This window comes from Oryx dammah, unplaced genomic scaffold (genome assembly GCF_014754425.2).
Source record: "Oryx dammah isolate SB20612 unplaced genomic scaffold, SCBI_Odam_1.1 HiC_scaffold_18, whole genome shotgun sequence".
Taxonomy (NCBI): domain Eukaryota; kingdom Metazoa; phylum Chordata; class Mammalia; order Artiodactyla; family Bovidae; genus Oryx; species Oryx dammah.
In genome coordinates, this window is record NW_024070202.1 from 79,353,194 (window position 1) to 79,375,049 (window position 21,856).

At 43.5% G+C, this 21,856-nt stretch overlaps 1 protein-coding gene across 1 annotated transcript in view; it reads left to right on the forward strand.

Annotated features, from left to right (window-relative positions):
• Positions 1 to 21,856, forward strand: part of GLI3 (GLI family zinc finger 3) — a 311,788-nt gene that overhangs the window by 283,664 nt on the left and 6,268 nt on the right. Inside the window, exons 11-14 of the mRNA XM_040260131.1 lie at positions 9,084 to 9,233; positions 10,324 to 10,488; positions 16,449 to 16,739; positions 21,168 to 21,495. Of these exons, the coding sequence (XP_040116065.1) occupies positions 9,084 to 9,233; positions 10,324 to 10,488; positions 16,449 to 16,739; positions 21,168 to 21,495 (934 nt within the window). The remainder of the gene's footprint in view (positions 1 to 9,083; positions 9,234 to 10,323; positions 10,489 to 16,448; positions 16,740 to 21,167; positions 21,496 to 21,856) is intronic.

Consider the following 21,856-nt stretch of genomic DNA (forward strand, 5'->3'; position numbering starts at 1 on the left):
AGCAAGCAATGATAGCTTTTTAAATACTCTGCCAGGAAGATTGATGGGTGCCACCAAACCCATTTAAATTATTTTATTTATCTAAAATTAAAGTGCATATTGAGATAAAAGGCCTATTTCAACCCCGATAGTCTCTGACTTCTGCTTTCTTCACTTCTGCCTTCTAAAGCCTTAAAGAATCCAATCACAGGGCCTACCTAATAGAATCCGTGTCATGCAATAGTAAAACTTTCCCAAATGTTACATGTGTCAAATAATACACAAAACAGAAAGGTATATGGCTCTTTTCAGCTGCAAAGTTTCAAGGAATTCTTGAAGGCAAAGCCTTTAAACCTCTCTGCCAAATCAGTTTGAAAGTAAATTCAATTTTATTTGATTCAAAATTATTTTCCCTTTTTCTGCTTTTCAGAAATATTTCTGGACTACTAAATCAGGAGCTACTCATAGATTTATAATATAAGGTCAGAAAGCCAATTGAAAATTAAGCTTTCTTAAACTTGTTTACTTGTTGATATCACATTCTGTGCCAAAGTAGAAGGCCTTCTGAACAGACTTCCTGAGCCAATTTGGAGAAGATTCAAATTATCAAGTTCTATTAAACATATTAATTTGCTCAGGCCTGTTTGTGAGCTGATCTAGCAGCAATGTGAATTGACTTAGAAAGTATTAAACATTACTGGTTTGATAGTCTGAGAAGGAAAGTCTTGGTTTCATGTTTTTCCTTTTTAAAATATTATCATGGCATTCAAATAGTGGCATATTCGTGTGTATAGATACAGAGAAATGTAGCAAAGGATTAAATCAGAAATGGCACAAGAATACAGCCAACATCCCAGGTCAGCCCAATCCCTTGCAGTCCCACAGTGCAGTTCCATTGTCTTGGGTATTTAAATACAAAATGCAACACTTTCCAAGCCTTTATTTTCTTTTCTATTAAAACAAGAATACTGTGTGTGTGCATGTACATACATGTGTGTGTGATTGCATATGTGTGTACATGTGACCATGGACATTTGTGTGCCGAGAGAGATCATGTTTACCTGCACATTATTTTTCTAAAAACTGTAACTCTTGGTTTTCACATATACTTTGTGCTGTGAAAATCTTGGCAACTTTCCTTGTAGCAACTTTTCAATTTGGTGAAAAAGCTCGGTATTATTTGAGAAATACGAGATACTGACAGAAAGACTGGTGTGTAACATATATGCACAGGGGAGCCTGATGGAAATGGTGAGGGTTGAGCCTGAAGTTTTACATTTCCTGCCTTCACTGTTTTTAGGTTGCATAACCGCAATGTTTTCATTACAACAGTGGAAGGAATTTACCTTCTTGATGTTAGGGAGGTGGCTAATTTAGAGAATGAATCACCCACCGGCAACAGCAAGGTGTTTGTCTACTGATTAACCTGGGCAGAGTGTGAATGGAGCTGTGCAAACCTTCCACCCACACTGCTGAGCGGTGTGGTAGCCTCTCCTCCGAGTCAGTTGGTGGGGACTTGGGCCAAAGGAGAAGGAGCCACAGATGAACTTATGGGCAGGAATGGAGATGCAGACATCAGAAACAGACATGTGGACATGGCGGGGAGAGGGAGGGATGGGATCGATTGGGAGATTTGGATATATATATATATATATATATACACACACTACCATGTGTAAAATAGATAGCTAGTGGGACCCTGTGGAGAAGGCGATGGCACCCCACTCCAGTAGTCTTGCCTGGAAAATCCCATGGATGGAGGAGCCTGGTGGGCTGCAGTCCATGGGGTCGCTAAGAGTTGGACATGACTGAGCAACTTCACTTTCATTTTCACTTTCATGCATTGGAGAAGGAAATGGCAACCCACTCCAGTGTTCTTGCCTGGAGAATCCCAGGGACGGGGGAGCCTGGTGGGCAGCTGCACAGAGTCAGACACGACTGAAGCAACTTAGCAGCAGCAGCAGCAGTGATATAGCAAACGGAGCTAGCTATACCAATGATGACCTAGAAGGGTAGAATGGCAGGATGGATGGGAAGGAGGCTTAAGAGGAAGGAGATATATATATGTGTGTATATATATATACACGCACACACTTATAGTTGATCCACTTTATTGTACAGCAGAAACTAACACAACATTGTAAAGCAATTATATTCCAATTTTAAAAAGGCAGACGTGTCCTTCCAGAGTTCATGAACTGCTTGAATAGCAGCCTTATTTGAGGAGCAGCAAACATTTGGGATAGATGGTCGGCGTGTGTGTGTCTCATCTGAAGGGTTAGGGACAGACTGAGGATGAATGGTCAGCTCTGAACTCAGACTGCAATAAGAAACAAGAAAGGATCCTGGTGAAGTCAGTAAAGTCTATTGTGGGCATGTGTTTTGCTGCTAGTAAAAGAAAAGCTTCATTTTCCTTCCCGCACCGTTGCCGCCTCCGAGGTTGATGCCAAGTGGTGGGCTTCTCAAAGAGATGCCCTTGAAAGAAGTATCATCTAGAAAAATGGTTTACAGCTGATCTTATATATGTGTATATGTGTAACTTAACAGAAATAGAGACACAGACAGACATAGAGAACAAAGTACGGACACCAAGGGAAGAGAGGGAAGGTGGGATGAATTGGGAGACCAGAAATGACATATATACATTACTATATATAAAATAGATAACTAATGAGAACCTATTGTATAGCACAGGGAACTCTACTTACTGTACAATAGAAACTAATACAACATTGCAAAGCAAGTATATCCTAAAGAAGTTTTTTAAAAAAAAAAGAAGAAAGAAATACCTTCCACTTCTCCAATGGCCAGGCCAACTGTAGTGATTCCCCCCGCATCTTCCTCTGTGCCCCCAGAGCTCCATGGGGAGTGCAAGAGACAAGAATCCCAGGTCTCGGCTCATCCTGTTACAAACACGATCAGGTGGCCAAATACCAGCTTGGTTGGTTGGCTATGGGCTCCTGAGATGCTTTATTTTTTTCATCAGCATTCAGTTTCTTGAGGCAAATGTTTACAATCTCAGTTCATCAGGAAGCTCAGTGGCTGGACCCAGTCTTTCTGGGGTTGCCTGGTCCTGATGTCCTCATCCTCTTTATTCAGATGGGGAGCTGTCCGGATTGGCCCCGCCGAGAGAGTTGGCATCCAGAGCTGTAATTTACACCATCTATCTCTTTCTGGCGCTTGGGCCTCTGGCAAATTGCATGTCTTGGTGTTGGATTAGTTTGGAATTTAATCATGCATTATTTTCCCTCCAATTAAATTATTTATATATTTGATTAACGTTTTCACCGCCAGGAAGTCAAATTTTGAGTGAAACCACAAATAAACACAGGCCCATTGAATTTCAGACCTGCCTCCTAGGGAATCTGCCTGTCTGTTTGAGTGTTAAGAATTCACTGTGTATTCCTTTTCTTAGCTACTTAGCATTTTGGTGAGCAAAGAAGAGGTGCTTTTTTCACGCAGTCCCAAGAACATGGGGCAGACAGGGACATCTGTCTGGCTAACTCCCTCCCCTCATGTCATCATCCCAGGACCCTCATTTTTATTCCCTTTTACTGCCTTCTCTGTACTCTGGCCCTGAGACATAGCTCCTCCTAATTTTACTTCCTCAGGCTCTAGAGCCAGCCTAACCAAGAATGTCAAGGGCTGTTAGCCCAGTAAGGAAACTTTGAAGTCATAGATTTCAGCGAGAGCAAAACAAATGGCCCATAGGCCAAATCTGGCTACTGCTTGTGTTTATACAGCCCAGGAGCCAAGAATGATTTTTACACTTTTAAATAATTGGGAAAAAGATGTAAAGACTGTCCTAGGATACTTGACAGTTTCAGTGTCCGTCAACAGATAGCTGAGCCCGTTTATTTGCATGTTAAAATAGCAGCAGAGATGAGCAGACTGGATAGAAACTTTTTGGCCTGCAGAGCCTAAAATATTTACTCTCTGGCTTTTTACAGAAAAAGTTTGTAAACATCCAGTTGTAGTTTGTAGTTCATCACCTCCATTTTACAGATGGGAAAAATTAAGGCCCAGATAGGTGAATTGTCCAAAAGTACACAGCTCATTCGAATTTGGTCTGGGGGCATCTTCCAGTGCACCACCTCACCCACCCACCCTCCAGCCCCATTCCCATGCTCATGTGGTATGAGCTCTGTCCAAACATGAGCCCTACATGAGTGCCTGCAGAAGCCAAAGCGGTTGTTTTAGCAGAGTAAATATTTGGGACACTTCGACACATAAAGTCTCTGATTTCTTGGAATTTTAAGTTTCACCTGAAATCTAGCTTCAGGAAGTGTTTTAAGCTCAAAGATGCAAAATGACATATACACAGGGACCTAGTGTATAGCACAGGGAACTCTGCTCAATATTCTGTAATAACCTAAGTAGAAAAAGATTTGAAAAAGAATAGATACATGTATATGTATCACTGAATCACTTTGCTGTACACCTGAAACTAACACAATATTGTTAATCAACCCAATATCAAATAAAAATTAAAACATAAATAAATAACCTAAATAAGCAGAAAGATTTCTGTGTTTCTTTGAAGTAATTGATTATGTCCTGTGCTCAGTATTTGAATCCTTAAAGACAAACAAGACTGACCTGGTCTCTGCCAACTGAGGTCAGAGAATCTCATTCCAAGAACAGTAACTTGTGGTCTCAATCCAGGTTGGCACTCAAGCAGTTTCGGAAAAAACACAAAAGCATGTTAGACAGGACTTAGGTCTACTCTATGGGGCAGAAAGGGAAAATTCTCAAGATGCTAACCTTTTTGAAAGTGAGGTTGCTTCCACGGTCCCAAGGAACTTCTCCTCTGTTCCTCTCCAGATGAGAGAAGGCTGGGTATTGTGGTTACTGATGGGCACTGGATTCCCGCCACTGGGATTTTTCAGACATTGTCCAGAGGTCAAGGCTGATGCAACTTGGCCAGGTATTAGTCTGAGATGGTATGTATTTTCCAGGCACTGCTCTCATCAGCCCATTGTCAGCGCCCCCATCCCAGCTCAACGGCAGGTCCCTCGACTCCCTGGTCAGCAGCTTCTACACTTTTGGTTACTAAAGTCTCGTCCAGTTTAAACTTAAAGCCTCCTGTCCAATCACAGCCTTCTTCCCTACACCGGCCAGGCTCCCAGCTCAAGGAGGCTGGCAGGCTCTTTTTCTCCCACCTCACCCACCTGAAGGAGGGCACCTCTTTCCTCTCCACCCAGAGTCTGGCTCCTCCAGCCTGATGGGGAGGACCGGAGGCTTGCTAGCTTCAGGTGGCACCTTCCCTGTTGGTCATCGGGGCAGGCGTCCTGGTGGATGCACGTGAGTTCCATGCAGAGGTCTATCTCACAGTCTCCCTGCTGGACACCTGACCCAGAGGGCTGCATTTTAGGTGGGCCCCTGGAAGCTCATGCCTTCCTACTACACCCAGAATGGCAATGCTGGGCTGCTCCCATGTCTGCCTGGCACATCCGCTCCTACCTACATGTTCCTCTCCCGGCTCCTCGATGGCACCAAGATCTGACCTTCTCTGGGGGCGTCCACCTATCTTTTTCTCCACCCCCATCCTCACCTGCGTGCCCACCAGGTCTCCACTCATCCTTCAGTCCCATTTTAAATGCCACTCACTGGAAAAGGTGACCCTGGCCTTTGGTGCTCCCCACAGATTTGGGACTCTCTGTTAATTGTTTTTCTAAAGCCCTCTTATTTCCCTTCCTAACACTGATCATAACTATAATTGCACAGTCATTTAAGCCATTATCCATGTCCCTCCAGCAGACTGTAATTTCCTCAGGAAAAGACTCAGGTCTGTCTGAGTCTACAGCACAGGACCGGATGTGCAGCAGGACTCAGCACATACATGTCAGTATGTGGGGATAGATGCAATGTTGTGATCACTGAGTATTTCTTTTATTCCCTCTGGCAAGATGGGATTCACATTTCGATATCATTCCAATCATTCAAGTTCTTTTGAATTCTCAATACTATATTATTTTAAAGTAATACAGTATCTACATTAAAATCTTACTGTATGGATACTGGGTAAAATGCAGTTGAAGTAAGTCAGGCAAAAGCATCAAATATAAATTCTTGGCTCCAGAGAAAGTTCAGTGTCTCGCCTAAGCCAATCAAACCAACAGATATTTATGGAGGACTTGCCAAGTACCGGGGCCCCGTCTCAGTGGCTGAGAATACGAAACCAAAAGATGTGGGTCCTGACTCAAGAAGTTAACAAAACTCAAATTCTCAGGTCATATTCCAATTTTAACTTTCCCTGTCATTTTCCTCCCTCCTTTCTTTCTTCCCTTCCTCTCATCCTTCCTTCTTTTTTTTTTCATGTCTTCATCCAAGGTGCTCACTGTCTAATAACATGGAAAATAGCTGTACCAAGAGCAATCTTTATGGAGGGGATTTGTGTGACCATTGTTTTCCTTAGAAAGGAGACTTCATATAACACCTCCGTATCATGTGGGCTTAATGATTGGGCTTCTGTACATATCTGGGACAGTCTTGGGCGATGTGAAAGGACCACAGACATGTTCTTGAAGCATACGTTTAAAGATGGCATATTGTCCCCTGGCCAACAGATCTGTTCTCTTCATCCATGTATGTGCCCCTGTATGACTTTAAAGAATATATATTATAGTAGTATAGTTGCTTTACAATGTTGTGTTAGTCTCTTCTGTACAGCAAAATGAATCAGCTATCAGTATGCATGCATGCTAATTTGCTTTAGTCATTTCCAACTCTGTGAAAGCCTATGGACTATAGCCTGCCAGGCTTCTCTGTCCATGAGATCCTCCAGGCAAGAATACTGGAGAGGGTTGCCATGCCCTTCTCCAGGGGATCTTCCCAATCCAGGGATCGAACTTGAGTCTCTTATGTCTCTTGCAATGGTAGGTGGGTTCTTTACCACTGGTGCCACCTAGGAAGCCACGTTAAGTATGGCAAAACCAATACAATATTGTTACGTAAAATAAATAAATTAATTTTTTTAAAAAAGAAAGTGAAAGTCACTCAGTCGTGTCTGGCTCTTTGCGACCCTGTGGACTATACAGTCCATGGAATTCTCCAGGCCAGAATCCTGGAGTGAGTAGCCGTTCCCTTCTCCAGGGGATCTTCCCTACCTAGGGATCAAACCCTGGTCTCCTGCATTGCAGGCAGATTCTTTAACAGCTGAGCCACCAGGGAAGCCCAAGTATATATACATATACACATACATATACATATGTGTATATATATATACCTCCCCTCTTTTTTGGATTCCCCTCTCACTTAGGTCACCACAGAGCACTGAGTAGAGTTGCCTGTGCTCCACAGTTCGGCTCTCATTAGTTATCTGTTTCACGTATAGTAGTGTATACATGTCAGCACCAGTCTCCCAATCCATCCCATCCCCTTCCTCCCCCTTGGTGTCCACGTATGTGTTCTCTACGTCTGTGTCTCTAGACTACCATACAGAGTGAAGTAAAAAAGAAAAAAACTATTGTATAATACCACTTATGTATGGAATATAGAAAAATGATACAGGTGAACTTGTGCCCAGCATCACTTTTAAGAAACTCATACTGAGGACAGTTAGCTTTTTAGAGAAAACACACAACTGTCTATCAGGGGGTTGCGGTGCCGTGATGAACTGGAGTGATTCTACATGGGTTCTTCTTCATGTGCAGAGCTTCTGAAAGGATCTTGGTTGTCTGCCTGCTCCCTGGGCCATGTCACCTGCTCTCTCCTATCTCTCTGGCTTTCTGAGAGCTGCTCTAGGAGAGTACACCGTGTTTGCTTTTCTCTGCCTTCATCCAGTTTTAAACTACAAACACAACACAACAGACTGCTTTTTTTCTTTCTTTTTTTTTTCTTACCACAGCCAGCCGCCTAGTGGAGTAACTGAGCAAGGTTGAGTGATGGTGGGATTTTATCCCCAGGCCCCCAGAGACCACTCAGTTAGGACCCAGAACCTTATCAAGAAAGTAATTAAACGTCATGTCACTGCTGCGTGGCCCAGGAAACCCAGCGGAGGTTTCTGTCATTGCACAAATTTTTTGGTGGTATTTCTATGTATGTGTGGGCAAGGGTTCACAAATGCCTTGAATTAAGGCAGATAAAGTATGGGGCAACCAGAGAATAAACTGAGAGGATCAAGCTAGGGCACAAATTTCCCCCGTCATCCATGACTGAACATTATCTTACTGGAGTAGACCTAAGTTTGATCCAAATTAAGAACCACGTCTTCTGGTACGTCTGTAGGTTGCACCTGTCTCCCAGTTATAGGACATTTGATGTATGGAGCCAAGGAACTCTATTAATATACAATGGGATTCTAAAACTTTGAATCGGAATTCAGAGAAATTTCAGGGACATTCAACTTCATTTTTAAAACCAAATTCACAGAATTCTACAGCTGGAAAGAACCTTAGAAACTAGGAGATTTGTTCCTTTATTTTGTGCAGGAGGATAGCACAGACCCTCAGAGACTGTTTTGTTGATGATCACCTGGCCTTCATTTTCAGTCAAGTTCATTTCTCTGTGATTCTTATCAAAAGAATGATCTCCCTAATTGGAACTAAAGTGCCATTTGAAAAAGTGCTTTGGTTTTTCCCAGTTCTTATTACAGACGTGTGTGTCAGTGTGTGTGTGTGTGTGTGTGTGTGTGTGTGCCCTTCCTGCAGTCTTGAGCCACATCACTAGCCCAAGTGCTACCCAAGGCCTGAAGAGGGTGAGAGCTGGAGGTCCCCTCTGTGGTCACTTCGCCTTGACCCCAACTTGGCAGGTGAAAGATAGCAGAGGCCCAGAGAGGACGTGTGTGTCTCACCCCATTTCACAACTCCTGTCTTCCGTTGCCCTTGTGGTATCTTTTCCAGGACTCCAAGCTTCTTCCAAATCCTGTCACTCCTGCTAGTTAAAAAAAGTGTCTCTCTACAGTTGGTAAGAGCAAACTGACTTAAGAAATGTACTAACCAGAACAGAATCGTCTGCCATATGGGAAAGGTACCGTGGAGCCTTTAGGACTTTGGAGCCTTTAGGACTTAAAGTTAGGGGGTTTGGGGCCCTCTGTTATGCTGCCTGCAGAAAAGAGTTGTATATTTCCATTTGATTTCTCTATTTTTTTTTCCAAAACCCAGCATATAAATAATGACCACATCCATGGAGAGAAGAAGGAGTTTGTGTGCCGGTGGCTCGACTGCTCGAGAGAACAGAAACCCTTCAAAGCCCAGTATATGTTGGTGGTCCACATGCGCAGGCACACGGGGGAGAAGCCTCACAAATGCACTGTGAGTCCTGGGGTCGGGGGGAGGGGGCGGGATGTCCACCGAGAGGGCGTCTTACACCCGTGGGTCCTTCCTCCTACTCCAAGAACCAGAACCATGCCAGCTGATGAGTGGTGGGAGAAGAGGGTTGAAGCGCTGTTTGTGATCAACTCCTGGGGCTGGGAGAGGGGAGAGGAGGGAAGAATTAGAGAGAACGCTGACAGCTGAGCTCTGAGAGATATTGGAAGGAAGTGTCCTAGACCCACCCTGTCCAGCCTGGTGGCTTCAAGACCACGTGCTTTGGAGATGTGACTGGCCAATCAAGGAGCTGATTTTTTTCATTTTTATTTAATGGAACACTTGGCTAACAGCAACTGAGTCAGCCCAGCTCTGCAGAGTAGCCGGTGGGCAGGTCGCAGCAGGGGCCGGCCATCTAGCACCGGGAATGACCACTGGGCTTGCTCTCACACCAGGGTCTGTCACACCAGAGCCATGGAAGGCACAGGGAAAGGCCAGTTTCAACTTGAAAAACTTAAGTTGACTTTTCAAAAATATAACCTGTATGGCTTTAGAGTTTTTCCTCAGCCCTCCCCGCCCCCCCCACCCCCGTCTGTCACCAGCCCACCAGTCTGTCACCGGGGCCCAGTACAGACCTAAGAGCAGGAGGCTAAGCTTTCTTTCACTAAGGTGCCCGCCAGGCACACTCAGGACTGAGCCTTGGTACTTTACATGTTAAAGGGCCTTTACAAACAGGATCAAATTCCGTGTCTTTGTAGGGACACAAAGCCATATTAATGAACTTTGTGCTGAATCTGAAATCAGTGGGAATTCAAGGAGATCCCTGAGCAGATAATGAAACCCATTGTCCACATTGAGTGGCCTATTAAAAAAAAAAAAAAGTCCCGGGATTTTTACTAGCACTGAAAATGCTTTCTCTAGAATTGCCCTGAGCCCACCATCTGAATCCCAATAAAGGCAGAGTTTAGTGGACTTTTGTTCCTTGGTTTTGAAAAGCTGCCGACCCTCCAGACGTCTGTCTTTCATTCACTTGGAGCAAGTGAGAGGCAGAAGTTGTCATTGTATGGGGTCATCCAGATTTACCTGTCGTCCTCAGTTTGAAGGTTGCACAAAGGCCTACTCGAGACTCGAAAACTTGAAAACACACTTGAGATCTCACACTGGAGAGAAACCATACGTCTGTGAGCACGAAGGGTGCAACAAGGCTTTCTCTAATGCCTCCGATCGCGCCAAGCACCAGAACAGGACACATTCCAACGAGGTAAGGCTCCTCTGGGAGACGCCTGTTGGGTCCAGAGCTCAGGGGGCGGAAATAAAGAATCCTCTGGGGAGACGCAAGCCTGTTCCATTGTAGTTTCCTCTGGCCACTCCCAGCATGAGTGGATATTAATGCTGCGGGTGAAGGCTTGGGGGCCCTCAGAGGAAGGGCTGAAACCTGGTCTTGGATGGGAGAGACAAGCTGAGGAAGGGGGAGCAAGTTTCCTGTTGTTCAGTACTGCCACCTACTGGCCAAACAGTAGGAGCATTTAACTTGGAATTCCACCCACTCGCTCTGCCTGGAATAGCAGGAATGCATTTGAAGGACGATGACCCTGTAAGCACTAAGGAGAGACCGAGAAGAGAGGTGTTGACAGCTGACAGCTTACTGCTAAGACAGCCACTTTTATTTGCTTTCTCCAGGTGGTATCTTCAAATGCATTATATCAAAAAAGACTTCTGCAGAGCAACCTGACTTGGCTAAATAGGATTTCCAGACAGTCTAAATTCCAAAGGGTCTTGGAAGCTTATTCTCAGAAACTCAGAATGGTTTCTAGTCAGTTATTTAAGATAATATATTGAGTAAAGCTTCAAGGATTTCCTGTTGTGTTGTTGTTAGTTTGAGATATTTATCCCTCACACATTTCAGAGAACTGTAAGAGTAAATGAAAATGGTTTCTAATTCACTTTGCTTACATTTTAACTCACTTTTGCCTGCAGATCTCCAGCTTCTCCTTGAAGGTCTAGCTCAAATTCTGCCTCTCTCTGTGAAACCTTCTCTTGAATGAATTCAGAGATTAGTACAAAGGCTTCCCATATCTGTGGTGCAAATTAAGCTAGCTAACCAGAATTTGTTCACAAGATGTAGTTCTGCCCCACAGAGTGGGTCATCTGTTTGACTGAAATCGTGTGAGAGAGGGAACATTTTGACCTTGGTGTGACTATCTGACCCTACAAGGTGCCAGCCAGGCCCTTCATGATCTTCCAGAGAAGAGCTGGAAGAGGGAATTTGTAAAAGTGCAACATTCCGTTCACTGGCCACTGGCTTGAAGGTGGCAGAGATGGCCCTCACAAGTTTCCTTCCAACTGAACTGATAAAGGAAAAGTATCTCAAAGAGGTTTCGCCACACTCTACAAAAGCACTCGCGCACATAAACTCACACACTTGAGTTCACCTTTACAGACCCTAGTGGAATAAAGAAACCTGAGTCCTTTGGGATCTATAATATTGATCCACTGTTCGCAGATGTTTTAGACAAGATGCTACATCTCCATTTTTTTTAATGTCAAAAATGCTTTTACAGTGTGTGGTGAAGGTGAAATCGCTCAGTTGTGTCCTACTCTTTGCGACTCCATGGACTATACAGTCCATGAAATTCTCCAGGCCAGAATACTGGAGTGGGTAGCCCTTCCCTTCTCCAGGGGATCGTCCCAACCCAGGGATTGAACCCAGGTCTCCCGCATCACAGGTGGATTCTTTACCAGCTGAGCCACACATTGTAATCCAATGTGCTTGTTTCGTACAAAGTTTTAGGGGAATCTGAAATAGGCAGATCCATAGAGACAGAAAGACTGGTAGCTGCCACAAGCTGGGGGGAGGAGGAATGGGGGTGACTGAAAATAGGTACAGGGTTTCTTCTTGGGATGATAAAAATATTCTGGAACATGATAGTGGTAACAATTGCACGAGATTGTGAATGTGCTAAATGGCCCTGGACTGTGCCGTTTAAAACGGTGTTCTTGATAGTATGTGAATTATGTTGGGCTGGCCAAAATGTTCATTTGTTTTTCCATATGGACTTTCCATACAAATTTTTGGCCAACCAAATATCTCAATTTAAAATGTTTCAGGGGATTTGATTAACTTAACCTAGAATTTAATTAATCTATTTCTATTTCATATACTTAGGTACGATTATGACCAGACTCTTAGAAGGCATACATTCCTATAGATTCTCTCCTGTTATTGTGGAGCCAGTTGGGCACTGAGAATGTTAGAACTTCAGCAATTAAAAAAAAAAAAGAACTTCAGCAATGAATAGATATAAACATGCTTACTAAGTTTTTATCTTTTTATGAGCTTCAAATGTGTGCCCACATCTGTTTGCTTTAATGAAATGCATTACAGTGGAGCTTGAATTCTTCTGTGCATTAGAAAGTGCAATGTTGTATGAGAGTTGAATACGCATCATGAGGTTAAAATGTGTCTTGGGTCAACAATATCTTTCACCAAAATGGAGCAATTTACCTAAAATAAATGATTAACATTGACCATAAACATATAAGTAAAATTTTATTCACAATCACGTAAATCATTTTTCTCTGTTCCATGAATAGAGAAAGCCCTCAACTTTGCCTGTGAATGATAGACAGTTTCAGATACATCAAAATTAAGTGTGTCCAGGAAATCCAGATTTGTATCATCAATCAACCACAGACAAATCCAGATGTCTTCTTTCATTTATCTGTCCTCTTATTTGTATCTTCATCCTTTCTGAAGGAAGGATTCTGAACAAATATTGATAGATGGTTATCTGGCAAGCAGGTTGCTATTCTGGATGAGGCAGATGGCGTGGAACAGAATAGGCAGCAATTCCCATCCGGGGAAGCTAATCTAGCTCTCACCCCCGTGACTGTTCTGCCCATGTAGACCCACTGAACCATCTCAGAGGCCTCTGACCAGGCTCCCTACTCCAGAACATGGAGCTCCTGTTCCACCCCAAACCAGATGAAGCCAGTTTCCTTGAGCTCTGATTTGGTTGTATCTCCCTATACAGAAAGTTCCAGAGGCTCCATCTGTCCTAGGAAAAGTTTAGATGTCTTATGCCTGTATTGGATTGGCCAAGAAAATATTTTTCTGTAAGACACTTTGTGAACTTTTTGGCCAACCCCATATCTACTTTCACCTGCTCAACCCCAGTCTTCTTTTTCCACAATCCCTTGACCTTTCACCATGGTGAACATGAACACAACCTTCCAGACAGCATGCCCACATGCCTGGAGTGGTCCTACTATTGGACCTTTGCTCTGGATACTTTTTTTTTTTTTTTGTATTCTCTTGCCCTCATTTTTATCCTTCAGCATCTTGTTCCTCTTTCAGGACCCAACTACCACACCTTTTCTTAATCAAAGCTCTGTTTGTCGAGCACTTATTATGTGTCCATATCACATCATGGTAAGTACTATGTATACATGGTCAGATTTAGTTCATACCCTGACCCCATGAGCTGGGCATTATACCCAGATACAGAAATTTGATGACTGATGCCTTCCACCGTCTTCCCGATGAAAGAATGGCTCCCCTCTGTCCATATCCTTCTTAGCATCCACACTTTTCATATTTTCCATTCTTTGAGATTTAATCCTGTCATTTATAAAACTGTGCTCAGAGTCTTGTATCTAGTAAGGATCATTAAATGTTTATCTATAATTTTATTTGGATAAATTCTACAAAGTCAAGTAGAATGAAAGTGTTCACAAAGTATCTTTCAGTTCAGGGAGTCAAAAAGGCAATCATGGTGCCAAAATTTAAATGTCCAGGACAGGAAACATGGGTAAATTAGAACAACATTTATCTTTACCTACACTTAGATTGCATTTCAGTCATTAATCAGAATAGAATTTGGGGTCCAATCTACATCATGTAGTCAGTGTTTGTTGTGAACTGTTGTTTTCTGACCTTGTGTGCTTAGAGATTTTTGTAGGCAGCTATTGTTTATGTGCACATACAAGGGCACGTGGGCACACATGTACTTGTTGGTCCTGGAAATGCAGGAGCTGATGAATATTAGTAGATTCATTCCATCCCTAGCTGTGTCCTCATTTCCAGATTAACCCATGATACACACATGCAGACATCTATGGGAAGAATAGTTCTTCAGACCTGGAATGCTGGCCTGGCTTTGTGCTGCCTCTCCCCGCCCCAGACATAGCTATCTGCCTGTCATAGCAGTGCAGTGAGCCAGCAGCGGGCCAGGGTCAGACACTATACAGTAATAGCACTAATCGTCAGAGCCATTCTTCTGTCCCTAATGCATAGAATTTGATGTGCTCATTTCATTATACATATATATGCTGCAGATCACACAAGCTCCTGAAGAGAAGTAATTTGTAGTTAATGGGAATCAATTCAACCCAAAATTATCTCAAATTTGGAGGTGAGGTCTCTCAGCATTCTGGAATCTTTACCTCACTCCATTAGGGCATGCCATAATTTTAGGCAGCACTCAGTCTGTTCTTGGGCTTTTAGTGGAAAAGCATCATTCTATAATACAGGGATTCTTTTTTAATCCAGTGGATGCATTATATTAATCGTGTCTTTCATGAATATTGTTTATCTAATAGCTCACCTCCTGATACATACAGATGTAAATATAGACTCATATAAGCATCCGTGAATATATTATATTTCAAATGAAGTAAACAGAATCACAATTCTGATGTTGGTTATGAATATAATGCTAGCAGTTCCGTGATGTGAGTAAATATTCAATTACAAGGGTCCGTATAATTTTTGATGACTATAGGTTTGACTACTGACCCACACAGAAAATGAAATTAGCATGAGGTAATTTCTAGACCTTAGTACTCAGGAGCAGAGCCTCACCCAGAAATACTCGTCTCCAGAATGACATCTAACAGCCCTCGTCAGTTTATAGGTGAGCGTTTGCAGATACTCCAACAGGGCTTAGGACTTTGAAGATCAGAAAGGTTCTGGATATTCTGAGCCCTGAACACCCCCACACAGTTGTAATACAACCCAAAGGATCATACTTTAGTGATACCTAACCTAAGAGAGGCTACAACAATTTTTAAAAATATTTATTTATTTATGATTTATTTGTCTGCACTGGGTCTTAGTTGCAGCATGCAGGATCTTCAATCTTTGTTGTGGCATATGGGCTCTAGTTCCCTGATCAGACATGTGGGCTTCTAGCTAGAGCCCCCTGCATTGGGAGCACAGAGTCTTAGCCACTGGACCACCAGGGAAGTTCCAGGCAATTATTATTTTCTACTATGTCGATGTGTAAAGAGCACATTTTAAAAGGTGGAAGAGGGGCTTCCCTGCTGGTCCAGTGGTTAGGAGTCCGCCTTGCAATGCAGGGGACACTGGTTCGATTCCCGGTTCAGGAAGATCCCACATGCCACAGGGCAACTAAGCACTGCAACGAAGATCCAGCACAGCCACCAAAATAAATAAATAAATCTTTAAAAAATAAATAAATAAATAAAAGGTGGAAGAGTGATTTTAGGTCTAGGAAACAGGACTTTGTAAGAAATGTCTTCACACAAGCTCTCCCCAAAGATGTGTAGCATTCTTCTCATGAAAGGATGGATGTCTTTTAAGCCTTCTTCTTTTATCATCACCATTAGCATCACCACCATCATCAAATTATCTTGGACACCATGTGACCCCATGACACTTCCTCCTACTCACAGAATAAATTTTTCCAGGAGCACAAACACAATTTACATGTTCTAAGCTCTCCCTGTGTGTGTATGTGTGTGTGCACGTGCACACACATAGTTGTGTACTATTCTTTGCGACCCCATGGATAGCAGCCCACCAGGCTCTTTGTCCATGGAATTTTCCAGGCAAGAATTCTGGAGTGGGTTGCCATTTCCTACACCAGGGGATCTTCCTGACCCAGGGATCAAACCCATGTCTCTTGTATCACCTGTATTAGTAGACAGATTCTTTATCACTGTGCCACCTTAAATTCCCAAGCTCTCCCTGAGCACTTTCTAAAATAGTAATGTGTTCAAGCTAGATTCCATGGACCCCAAACTGTGTCCAAATAGTCTTTATTAAACCACTGCATCATTTAGAGGGTTTTGAATACCTCAAAACCTTGTGATCATGCTTTGAAAGAATTAAAAATATAATGAAGAGCCACAAGAGACTGTTGGGCCGGATATCACTTTGATAACAATCTATTCTTTCATTGTTGGGGCATTTGACAGAAACCATATGTGTGCAAAATCCCCGGCTGCACCAAGCGCTACACAGACCCCAGCTCCCTCCGGAAACACGTGAAGACTGTGCACGGCCCAGAGGCTCATGTCACCAAGAAGCAGCGAGGGGACGTGCATCCCCGGCCCCCGCCCCCGCGAGATTCCAGCGGCCACTCACAGTCTAGGTCACCTGGCCGGCAGACTCAGGGAGCCCTCGGGGAGCAGAAGGACCTCAGCAACACTACCTCAAAGCGGGAAGAATGCCTCCAAGTGAAAACGGTCAAGGCGGAGAAGCCCATGGTATGTCATTCGCTTTCCTTCTGATTGTCCCAGGTCTCTAAAGGGGCCAGGTAGGGTGCTGAGTTAAGGGAGGACCACATCACCCTTGTCCTCACTGGAACCCACTGTTTGACTTAAGGAGATCAGAGCTCATTGATCTCAATTGCTTACCCCAGCTCAGAAAAGAGGTTTGAGGTTTCCTAACTGCTTTTTTAAAATCGATCTGGAAGTTGTGGCAGGTAGACACACACCACTATCCACATTTTCAGGAGGCCTCTAACATAGAGAATTATTCATCGGGTCCCTCTGTAAACATGTTTTCTGACTTCTTTGCCTTGGTGACCCCAAGAGAAATAAGCCATGCACAAGTGCTGAGTCGCATTAGTTGTGTCCCACTCTTTGTGACCCTGTGGACCGCAGCCCACCAGGCTCCTCTGTCCATGGGATTCTCCAGGCAAGAATACTGGAGTGGGTTGCCATGCCCTTCTCCAAGGGATCTTCCGGACTCAGGGATCAAACCCGTGTCTCTTATGTCTTCTGCACTGGTAGGCGGTTTCTTTACTACTAGCACCTCCTGAAATAAGCCATGGTCCCTGTTCTGTAGGGGTCTGCAGTCCAGTGGGATAGGCAGACCAAGAAAGCTTGGGTAATAGGGCTCTAAGACAAGTCTGGGTGCGAGCATTCAGAGCGGAGCTAACAAGGTCCGCTTGGCAATGCCATGGGAGGGGCAGAGGGCAAGTGGCTGCCAAGTGCAACACTCAGAGTGGGGAAGGAATGTGTGCAGGGGCCCAGGACCTGGCACAGCCAAACACGAGGCATGGGGCCCCAGGGGAATGTGCCGGAGTAAAAAGAGGGGAAGATACAAAGGGATTTTAAAATGTTTTTCTGAATTTTTAGAAAAGACAACTCCTGTGCCAATCTAGAGATTAGTTGATAGACTTGAGACCATATCTAAAATGATTCCTGAAACAAGGAGGTAGAAAGCAAGGGAAGGATTTGAAAAATGTCATCGACAAAAATCTTACAGTTTGATGACAAATAGGACACATGGATTAAGCTATTGCTGCGGCTTCTTTCAGACTTCACTTGGTGATTTTTGCCTTATGCATGGGCCAGAATAAAACAGCTAAAATTTTCCCAAAGACAAAATGAAAAGAGTAGCAATCAGAGGAGATTTAGTTCATCTGTATTTGCCATATGTATAATGGAGTCAGCTCTGTGTTTGGGGTTCTAGTCTGTCCACTCTTTGGATGGGAAAGATACTAGATGAGTCACATGCTTAGACTTCCACATGCATGGGAATGATCAGGCAGGCAGATTTCTACTCAGTGTAAGGAATCATTTGCATAAAATTAGAAAAGTTCAGAAATTGGATGGACATCCTGTGAATTCCCGAGTGATATCATGTGTAGCCAGTATGTATGGGCAGGAACTAATACGCATATGACTTAATTGCACTTTAGTGACTAACTGAGTTTGTTTTTAAACTCTTAAGAGTCTTAGCAAGTGACATTAGGTCTAGCCAAAAATCGTGCAAATAAGCTATCTTATCGTTATTTCCCTGTGGATAGCTGTACTTTGCTTTTAAAAAACACCTTACTAAGAAGTTTATATATGTGTTATAACTGATCCCTATACGTTTAAATTAATCAGTTCATAAACTGTGTTTTATATACTTTTGGAGGAGGAGTATTCATCAATTTCCTAAAATAAAGTCCACCTGTATAAAAATTATGCAAAAGATTTAACCGTTTATCCTTAGTGTTTACTGAAACAAAGAAAGTGAATCTGTGGTCTCCTAGATAATGTCATTGAAAGACAACGATTTATATTTTTAGGACGTCCTGTGAGCTCAGAGTCCCTGGTACCTTTTATGTACATCCTTAGCAAAAAAGAAGGAAAGAAAGAAAAGTTATCACTTCTCCAAACACTCATTATTTAAAAAGAAAATGGGTAGAAATAAAAACATACAGCGATTTTGCTCAGTGACATCTGACATGCTCCCAGATGTGAAATATTTTATGAGATATAGATATATTGATATAGAAACAAACTGCTGGAAAGAGATTTCAGGATATTGAGACTAGGCCCCATATTTTACAGGTGTGGAAACAGAGGCTCAGTGAGGTTAATAAATTAATCAAATTTCCACAGGAGACTTTTTTATGTATATGTGCTCACACATGTAAATGAGTAGGTATCTTCATAGACGTAGTTACTGAAGCATGTGAGATATACATTTCTAATATTCTTTCGTTAAAAACTTGTCTTTGATTTGTTCATCACGCTATAAATTAAATTCTTTCTTCTTTTTTTCTGATTACTCCAACATCTCTTCTGTGTAATGCTCCTAAATGTCTTGTTCTCACTTCCTAAGGACAGTGGGTAATAAGGTGAGGGAATTTTGGCTTCTCTGCTCTCTTTGTTTTGTTTTCATTTTAACATATAGCTTTTTATTTATTTCATTTTCTTTAGTCTTTGTCCTTTGTGATATCTTTGGTAGTGAACATTGCCCAGATATGTTTCCAACATAGAAGCAATGTGTTTTGAACATTCAGCATGTGAAAATGTGGAGTTAGATGTTGAAATTCATCGTTCTATTTGTCTAGGATTCCATAATAAATCACGCTGGGGCCGACCAAGCAGATGTTCTCAAAGACCATTTAACTGTTATGTTGACTAGTGTAAATTTATTCTTGGACCAGACGTGCACCACCTTCTTAGAGCAAGAACTGGATATACTTGTTGGCAATCTAACCTGTATTGAACTGTCGGGGTCCTTTAAGGATTTTCTAATTGTAGATGTATGAGAGCCTTCTTCCAGGCCCTGTGGAAACGTGAATCTGTACTCCTCCACAAGGAAGTGTGTGTACATACACACAGATTTACACACACACATACTGATTTGATAATCCGAGAGGAAAAGTCATTCAAAGTCCTGGATGATCTAAGTTCTCTGCAAAGGAGCAGGTGGTCTGGCCCTTCAGTGCTCTGCAGAAGCAAAAATAAGCCAGGCTTCATGCATTCATGATCACATTTGTGCATCTTATTTTTCTCTGCTTGGTTGCCCAGGACACACTTAGTGTACCGTGTGGTGCTCACTTAGAAAGTGTTCATTTCCTTGGGTGTGTGTACTGTGGTCTCAGGAAAAGTGTGACAGTCTCCACGGAAATGACCCGTGTCCAGAGCCCCTTCTGACAGCACTGTGGTTCCACCTGAGACCATAGCCACGTGTACCAGAGTGTGTGTAGTTATCTCTCCTTGCTCATGGGCTGCTGTCAGACTCTAGTTGCTAGGTAGCACCAGAGAGAGTGCTACAGAGGAACAGAAGTGAGGCCAGGCCAGGAGTCCAGGTCATCACACTGTTCGCTTTGTAACTTTGGGCAGTCACTGAACTTCTCTGAACATCACTTTTCTTATCTCTACGAAAAGGATGCAACTGTTTGTCCACCGGGGCAGCACTGGAATTTCAGATGGGCCAGGTCCAGGTTGTGCAGACCGCTCAGTGCAAGCCAGGGTGCTCCCAAACATAGACACAATGAGCTGTCCCCATGGTCAGGGGCCCCTGGGGGAGGGGTCTTTCCCTGAGAACCTAGTGGGCTAGATTAAGTTCCCAAGATTTGCAGAATTGGCTTGCCAAGTCCACTTGGTTGGGGTTAGGGAAACCTGGCTTGATTCTCCTAGTGCAAGGCCAGGTGCACACTGGGGACTGGAAGACGCCTGTGACTTCCCCAGAGACTCCTTTCTGTCCATGGCAGAAACTAAGTGACTGAAGTCTTCCCTCCTACAACTGCTTTTACATATATCCCCCTACTTGGAGTTTCACAAAGCAAGAGAATGTAGAAGGAATGGACAGAGATTATAGAGCTTGGGGAACCAACCCTGAACCGTAAAGAGGGACTGGTTGGAGAGGGGGTAACATGTGTTCCTGGCATATATATCCTGAGGTCTAAAGCATTTATACTAATAACCACTAATACTCTCCAAGCCAATTAATTACCACCTTTTATCCAGGTCTTTTTGAACTTTGTGTGTTTTCAGGGCTTCACTCCTAATTTCCACAACAATCCTTAGGATAAATAAATTGTCCCCACTTTCTGGATAAGGAAATTGAGGTTTAGAGTGGCTAAGTAATTTGCCCAAAGTCTCAAGTCATGGAGGTGGGGTGGGAACTGAGGAAATGTGACGCAGAGTTGGCATCGGGGGAGGGATTCCATGGCTGCTCCATCACACCTGGCTCCCCCTGCTGTCCATCTCCCTCCACAGTACATCTGCCTGCTGGCCCATCCATCATCACTGAGCTCAGGGGAGGCCACCTCCATTCACTAGACAATAGTTCTTCTCTCTCTGAGAATCCCACAGGACTTGATCTGTGGGATTGCTCATTGTCTGCTCCCTGGCCTTGATCATCTAGGTAACATTTATGTCCTTTTCTTCTTGACCCCACAGACATCTCAGCCAAGCCCTGGTGGTCAGTCTTCATGCAGCAGCCAACAGTCCCCCATCAGCAACTATTCCAACAGTGGGCTCGAGCTTCCTCTGACCGATGGAGGTGGTGTGGGCGACCTCAGTGCCATCGATGAAACCCCAATCATGGACTCGACCATTTCCACTGCAACCACAGCCCTTGCTTTGCAAGCCCGGAGGAACCCAGCAGGGACCAAGTGGATGGAGCACGTCAAACTAGAAAGGCTCAAACAAGTGAATGGAATGCTTCCACGACTGAACCCCATTCTACCCCCTAAAGCCCCTGCAGTCTCTCCTCTCATAGGAAACGGTGAGTGCCAGCCAGACCTCATGTCTGCTCAGGGTTTTCTGTTCTTGCGAAGGCAGCCAGAGCACTGTGCGGACCCAGGTCCTTGGGTTTTCTGTTTGCTTGTTTCCCCACCAGCCCTAAAATCATGCTGGAACTATGCATATTAGTGTTACCTTTCTGGAGAACCCATATTTTATTGGGTTAGCCAAAAAGTTCGTTCAAGTTTTTCTGTAAGATAATATAGGGGGAAAAAAACCAATGAACTTTTTTGGCCAACCCAATAAAAGCAGACAGTAAGAGGATAATACTGGAATAAAAAATAAAACTGCACGTGACTCATATTCTGATGGTGAAATCATCACTATTAGATCAGAGTAAGGAA